Below are 8,042 nucleotides of genomic sequence, written 5' to 3'. Positions count from 1 at the left end.
ACGGATGTCCATATCACTAGGGAAAAAATGGTGTATAATGCGTGATCGACCATGCAAAGCATATCCGATGGTGCCATGAAAAAATAGTGTGGAGGGAGACAAGAAATCGTGAGAGCAACATACACAATAAGCTTGCCAATGTACATCCACTATTGATGTATGAGTATTTATACATATAGATTTGATAGGATTAACGATTAGGGCATTGTGTTTGTTGACACTCTATTTTCCACCACTCTTGTATGTTTTCTATGTTAGTACTTCACATGCATATTACAATACGCATGATTCTGCATCTTCAAAAGACACGCATATTCAACTTTGTAATGCCTGCACAACATGAGCATAAGCACATACAACACATCCTAATAAGCAGCTTATTCTTTAATATTGAGTGCTAACTCAGATGGTAATGGTCGTATGGTTCCATTTCTTGGCTAGGAAAGCGTACTGAAATCATATTTACATTATCACATTCATTAGTAGTAATTAGGATTTCCCTCTTTCCAGCTTAACTTACCTCTTTCGAACTTAGCATGGGCTTGCCCATTACATGTGCTCACTCAAGCATTCATTTTCCCCCTTGCCCACATGCACGCATCATAACATCTCAAGTTCCTGGAAAATCCTCATCCATTCCATTGAAAGGTTGTTACCCACATCTTAGGCCCTAGGGGATGTGCATTCGTAAGGAGTGGGGGGCGGGGGGGAGGGAGGGAGGGAGAGAGAGAGAGAGAGAGAGAGATTCCATGTCCACATAGTAGTACAAAATGCTCCAACTTTGATAACGGCTGCACACCGTGATACCTTCCGAATTGCCCCTCCGGTCTTCCCAACAAAAAAAGCACCCTTTTTTCCGATCGCCTCCTCTCATGAGTACACATGAATAAAAATGGAACAAGTTCTTTGATTGAAAGTGGAAAACACAATCAAAGGAAAAGGTGAATTCCCAAACATCAAATGACTAGAGAGCTCTTACAGGGCTGCAGGCATAACCAAAGGTGCAATCTTGCTGAGTTCATGTACTTCAATTGACCCAGAGGCTAGAAAATGCCTCTTCAAATGCCCTTCGCCGACCGAATTCAGATGTCCAGCCTCCTGCCCTGGCACTCCGTTCTTCTCTAAGCTTCTTTGCATCTTCATCTTCAAATAAGCTGTCTCTATCATGAACAGCCTGTGATACTGGACCAGTGGGTTTGGGCTGCATGAAGACAGTTCCAGCTGCTACAGCCGGCGCATACAGACCACTTCCTGGTTGTGGAACTGATTGCATCTGCAAAGTCCAGTTTTGGTAAGCACATCAAGTTAAATCTTATAATGATGCAATTACAAAAATCCATGAACAATGCAAACAAGGGGCTCTGCACACTCTTGTTCGAATTTAGTTGCATCAAATGAAGTATGCTAGCAAAAGGGCACTCTTGCATATCATTATCTGGAAAAGTTCATGTAAGAAAGGATGCCAAATGCATCACCTTGCAACAAGTATATTCAACAATCTGAACAATGATAGGTTTATGGCTAATGAAAAAAAAGCCACGGGCATAGGATGTTTTCTTATTATGAATCAGCATCAGAGATCACAAAGAGAAATTAAGCAAGGTCCAAGAAGCATCAGAAGACAAACACGTAGAACAGGCAGGTGAAGAGTATGATATTATGAAAAACTCTCCCCCATTAACTAGACAGCCAGGAGGTACTCCTTAAGTATTACACCTTTAAAAGAGCTATGTGATGTCACTGATATCTCATTCTGAGTTGTGTATCCTGATAGATGACCTGAATTATCCTTTCGACTTGACCTCTCAACTCTTTAAAGTTGCGAAATCAGCCCTAAGGAATGACATATCCTCCCACTAAAGAAAAGTTGGTGTCCCAGACAGCAGGCGTGTGATCTGCTCATGGTCTGAACCATCTTTTGGGACACAACTTCTCATATCTTTAAAGTTGGAAGGTTTATTCAAATTAATGGCATACCTCTGGCTATATCAAAAATCCCTGCAGAATGGAAGCTGCTGAAAAAGGTCCTACGTTTGTATTGCTCAGAGCCTCTAAAAAGGGTAGGGTGAATCTCTTCTATGCAGAAAAAAGTGATATGTAGCCTGAACTAAAGTTCTCGAAAGAGAAATTATCATAAAGCCGCAGTGTGGGCCTCATAAAGAAGCACAGCATTGTCTTTTTAAAACACCTCACCTCACCAATAAGTTTTATGCTATTATAAAATGTTTCTAATGAAGTACTACCCACATTTGTCTGCAAATGCAACCTTGTGCTGAAGTATCCAGCTGAAAGACATTACAGGATACATGCACAAGACTGCAAACTGTTAAAAAAGAAGTCATCCTGATAGCCCCCAAAGGCAAATTTGAATCAACCACGTCAAAAAATATTCCTTCCATAATCTGATTCACAAAATCAATTCAGCCTTTACTTTGAGATTATTTGCTAAGCTGACTAAAAACTCTTTCCCTTTTCTAAGTATTATTTGGTTAGTGTCTGACACAACACAACAGAATGGTGTTTGCTAAAGGAAAAAATGGAGAGTCGTCACTCATGGAGACAACCAAATGCATGTTTATGTGCAAGCAGTTATAAAAAGCATTTGGGAAGATGCCCCACTAAAGGCATCGGTGGATATCACTGTATCCCAGGCATCTTTTGGATATAAAAGTTTTTAGATGTAAGCACAAAGTCAGTCACCTGAGAGTGTTTTGATCAGTGGCATATGCTTTCGTTCCATGACAAAAGAAGCCAAAGTTTGATGTTAATGGAGTCAAATGTAATTTTAACAAACAGATAGTGAGAATAAAAGTTTCAGACGATAATTCCACTATCAAATGCATTATCCTCAGTTCAAGTCTTATCTTTCAGAAGAGTGAGAGCATGTAGTTCACGCTCGTGCCACATGAGCAGAGCAGTCACATGATGAAGCAAATGCTCTTGCTTCAAAATTGCAGCAACAAATTCAGGATGGACAGCGTCCTCTTGCTTTACAAGATGCAAACTGTTATTCAACCCATAGTTGAGATTCTATGGGGGTCACCTTACAAATATGTAACATAGGATCTTGTTTAACGAAGGGGGATTTTTTTAATCAGGAGACTAAAACGTGGTCTAGATACACGGGGGCTACTGGAAAATACTTATCTGATGTGACTAGTTTAAGTAAATATTCAGAGGGGGGCTTTCCATCCCATCCAAACATTATACAATGGGAAACTATACATCCAATATCCAAACATGGATACATATGGAAGGGAGTGACCAACTATGGCTAAAAATGTTAAGTTCTTTATATGATGGTATTTTTAAATACAGCTTAGTTGCAGGTGCTTATGGATTTTTATAGAGTGATCTCCCCAAGGCTGAGACAGCAAGATGCAAGAAGTTTTTATCACGGCAATGATGGAACAGTGAAAACACAAGGGAGAAATGTTGAGGGCGAACATGCACAAATGACCAAGGTTCATGCACAAGAAAAGAGGATGAATTATGAGGAGACACGTGCTCCAGTCACAAAGATGATAACAATGAGCTCAGTCATTCCCTTTTTGCCACTTCATGGTTGGTCAATCCATCCAATGGGGCCAAAACTACCTTCCTAAATGACAGGGCATGTCAACCTCTCCGAAGAGTTGTGTATCTGCCCTCTCACACGGGCCCCTAATAGAACCCATAGGTTCTTACCAAAGCTAGCATGGGACCCTTGATTAAGGGTGCCGCCAAGACTTAATGCACAAAGCTAAGTATTTTGGACACTAATATCCATATCATGATCTTGTATTCCAAATATGTTGCAGACTTTTACCACAATACATGCATATGAACAAATATACAGATAGATGGATCGGGCACGGGGTGGGATACTCAATATACATTTACATGGCATCACCAGCAAAAACAACATAACCTCCATGCTCAAAAACAACAGTCTGAAACTGATTTACATGCCATTTCACTTGATAGCAAAAACTAAATAAATAAGCAAATATCATTAGATTGCTCATTTCATATTTCATTACACAAATGTCACTCAGAAAGTGTTTACCTGTTCAGAAGATGCTACTACAGCAGGATCTTGTGCAACAGTTTGCCTTCTAAGAGCTGCCGATCGTTCCTCAGCCTACAAGATCAAAACAATCCATTGACAAGTGTATAGAATCCTGAAACATTGGACCTTCCAAAAGGACAAAAGATCACAACATCCTAAAGAAAGTCCAATAGGAATATCAGTGCTTAATATTTGGCACTTCAAGATGCTGGTGGTTAAATTTCATCTTTTGGACTTTTTGAATTACTCAGATGGTTTTCCAACACCATCTTTCTGACAATGGTATCTGCAAAATGATAACTGTACAAATCCAAATTCGAAATACCTACAACACAGACAAACACAGTCAAAGCAGGACTAAGAATGCTAAAGAAGGAGGACCCATCAGATGAGCAAACAGAAGAAAACCTAGTATGCAAAGCAAATTTCATGAAATTTGCTGAAATGAAAACTTACCCTAAATTGTGTTCCAGATACACATAAAACGTACAAGCATTTCCAAAAAAAGCATTGGAGCATTCTCCGCAAAATGTTTTTGGATGCTGGGTTGCTCTAACTCGGTCTCCACCATATCCAACTTTCCACCTCTCACTAGACCTCTTCCTGCTCCTTAGCTCTCACTTGCTGGGATGTAGGCCCATCCCCGCGCTTCTGCTGACAAGAGGGGAGAAAGGAAGGTAGCATGCTCCCTTTTGAGAGAGAGTGGTTGGTTCTAGGATGAGTTCCAGATCAACTTACTCTTGGCCTATCTACAGTTTCAGATCAGTGAGATCAGTCTCCCATACTCTTGATCTAAGAAGAGACTCAGAGGGACCATCCATCCCAAGATGGATAGCTTCTACATTGATGACTGGACCTTGGACAGAGGAGGTTGCACTTTCATATTGGACAATACCACTATTCCATGTACTAGGACGAGGAGCTTTTAGCATAAATAGTGGATATTTAGAACAGCCAAGACTTCAGATTGGAAACGGCTCCAGAGCGTCACTACAGCACATCAATTTACGAAGGATCTCTACCATCGAATAGCAATAGAGGGGAGAGAGAAGAAGGCAATAGGTATTAAGATGCAGACTAGCTACTCTCCAAAGAGAGGAGGGGAAGCGCCCTGCAGACCCCTGGATTCATGAGAGACTCATGGTCGCATGCCAAGAGCAGCAACACCTTCTTGACCAAAAGACAGAGTACCTATCTGCTAGAAGAAAAATGGTCTTAAACCATTGCATATATGCTATGGGCATCTTCTACCTTTCTTGTTGGTCTCCCTTTAAAGTGGGGCTTGACAACTTTATTAGACTCTATACATATTTTATGTGGGGAGGTGACTCTAGCAACTCAAAAGTAAGATGGGTATTTTGCAAAAAACCCAAGGAAGAAGGGAGGCTTGGGGTAGTTGACACTGACCAAGCTCCGAAGCAGCTGTCAGCTTCTTGGATCATTAAAGCAATTAAAACCTTGACAGTGTCTAGGCACAACTACTGCTCAGGAATGTGGACCAGATTAGACCTTTAAGAACCCCCAAATGCAGGAACTTTCCCCAGTATGCTGTTCTTCACACAATCAAAGTGGTTAGCTTCAATGGCGGTCGAAACGTCGGATACATCATCATCCGTCCCCTTGTCATGGGCCATCCTTGGCATCTTTGGCTCTGTGGTGGTTTTCCAATCTAGCACCTACCATGGGATCCTAGATAGTGGCATTGGATTGATGCACCAGCTCCCAACATGACACTATCATTCTATGACTACATAGTCCAAAAGGCCAGACGAGGCCAGATTCATAGCCTACAATGGACACACACCCAAAGAGCACATTGGGAGACCCATGGCATCACCTTGGCACAGGATTGTGAAGATCCTACAGAAAGAGAACATTTCCATGTTCTTGTGGCTCTCCCAGCACAACGGACTCTCGGTCAATGCTTGAAGATAGATATTCAGCGCCCATGATGCCTCATTGCCTCAAAGTCCGTTCAGCATTGGCAATTGTTGTTGTAGATAGGCCTAGAGGGTTCGACAGGGCATCGCATACTTGTTCACCAAGATGAGAAGAGGCACTTGTTGCATCAAGTAGGGATCTATGGCTTGGCTCACATAGTTAGGTACCCAGATCTTCTATGCAGAAGCAGACTCAGACAAGGCCATCCTCACTGCCAAAGGAGCTCCTTAGCTTATCACTACATATGCAGTGCATGCTTCTTTGCATAGACAATCTCCTTCTACTGACTCGACTTGGGAGATCTTTGCAGCATGGCAAATTTGGGCATTTAGATGCATGCAGGCCTTAGATGGGACTCAGGCATTCACCATCTAGCCAATTTTAATTACCCTCATGGCCACCCACGGCAAGATTCAGGGCTCCTCACAAGCTGCAACAACGACTAGGAGAGCATCCTTCAGGAGAGAGCAGGATCATGGTTTATCCTATATATAGTAGATCACTTTTTGGCAAAAAATTAAACCTCAAGTACATAGAACACATGTTCCAATTTTGGGTAAAATCTGAAACTTCCAGCTTAGTGTTTGAGTTAGTAGTGTAATCAACCTCTAAGTTTGACATTTCTGTAAAAATTACTTCAAGCATAACGGTACACGGGTCACCTGGTAACTTTACAAGATCTAGTTAAAAATTCATTCAACATCTAACTTGAGCTGTGAGGAGTATATTAATTAACCTTAACCCAATTAGATTACGAAGTTAGGGATTAGATTAGCCCTATCACACCTAAGTAAACCCCAATTTATCTAGAAATAAACCTTATCTCTACTTCTTCAATTTCTAGGAACATTGGATCCATGGATATGCCCAAAGGATGCTTTTACAAGGGATAAGTGTGTTTTTTCCAAGTTGCAACCATAGGGCTGCAACTTTCAGGTGACCAAAACACTCTTTTATGGCTGCAACTTGTTTTCTTTTTGGGGGGGAAAATTTAGAAAGTCATATTAAAAGAAAAGAGGGAACAACTTCACAGATCCAACCATAGGGCTGCAACTTTTGGGTGACCAAAACACTCTTTAATGGTTGCAACTTTTTTTTTTTTTTGGGAAAATTTAGAAAGTCATATTAAAAGAAAAGAGGGAACAAATTTACAGAGCCTGCAAGGCTCTATTATGGTTGCAACTTGTTCCAAAGCTTCCTATATTTCCTTGTCGAACAATTTAATCTTAGGTGGCGTTCTTCACTTGTTTCCTATCCAAACATTGAATGTTTGTAGTTATTATCTACTCAAGATAAATTCCTTGAAGAATTAAGCATGCATGCATGCAAATAGATAGTGCTTGTGAATTGTTCTAATCATGTTCTATGTGGTTCTTTATGCAAAACCATCGTGGATTCGCTTGCTATCTAGCTTTTTCTCTGACTATCCATGCACTTATAAGCTTGCTATCTACTTTTTCTCTGACTATCCATTCACTTGCTATCTATCTTTTTCTCTATTAATTCATGCACTTCTAAGCGTTGGCGGATTCAAGAACTCCTATAGGATAGTCTTCTTTGAAATCTACCTTTGGGCCATAGTCAAAGCCAATTTGTAAGGAATCCAAAATTGCATGATTCTCTACTCAAATGTATTTAGATAGTCAAGCATCTCAAGCGTCCATACATTCATTAGAATTCCGTCCAAGAGTCCCAAATCTTGTTTTCTGGCTCTCCAATCCTAGTGGGACTTCACACGGTATATTTTGTAAGTCCCTTGGTCGCAATTCTCTATTTCATGTTCTAAGTATTTCAATTTATGTGTGGAGTGATCATGTGTATTAATATGTGATTCCATAATGTGTAGATGAGATATTTGATGTTGCAATCTTACAAAGGCATCATGTGTATTTACGTATCTAATTTCAAAAGGAATTATTGATTATCGGCACAAATCTCACATCCAACCTAAAAGCTAACATGTATTGCATGCAAGTTGCAACTACCTAAATTGCTTGATACCTATAACATTTTTTAATCTACATAGTAATAAGAATGATAGGACACATAG

General features: G+C 40.4%; 1 protein-coding gene across 1 annotated transcript in view; it reads right to left on the bottom strand.

The window, feature by feature from the left end:
- Window positions 1-761: 761 nt before the first annotated feature.
- Window positions 762-8,042, bottom strand: part of LOC147889268 (cyclin-dependent kinase-activating kinase assembly factor-related / CDK-activating kinase assembly factor-like protein) — a 61,444-nt gene continuing 54,163 nt past the window's right edge. The window contains exons 4-5 of the mRNA XM_087391728.1: window positions 4,049-4,123; window positions 762-1,273 (exon numbers count right to left, since the gene is read on the bottom strand). Of these exons, the coding sequence (XP_087247854.1) occupies window positions 1,028-1,273; window positions 4,049-4,123 (321 nt within the window). The 3' untranslated portion in view covers window positions 762-1,027. The remainder of the gene's footprint in view (window positions 1,274-4,048; window positions 4,124-8,042) is intronic.

This window comes from Dipteris shenzhenensis, chromosome 20 (genome assembly GCF_047967505.1).
Source record: "Dipteris shenzhenensis isolate YYH24624 ecotype China chromosome 20, Dip_SZ_1.0, whole genome shotgun sequence".
Classification (NCBI taxonomy): domain Eukaryota; kingdom Viridiplantae; phylum Streptophyta; class Polypodiopsida; order Gleicheniales; family Dipteridaceae; genus Dipteris; species Dipteris shenzhenensis.
The sequence above is the reverse complement of the archived record's forward strand: the minus strand, read 5'-3'. Positions and strand labels throughout refer to the sequence as shown.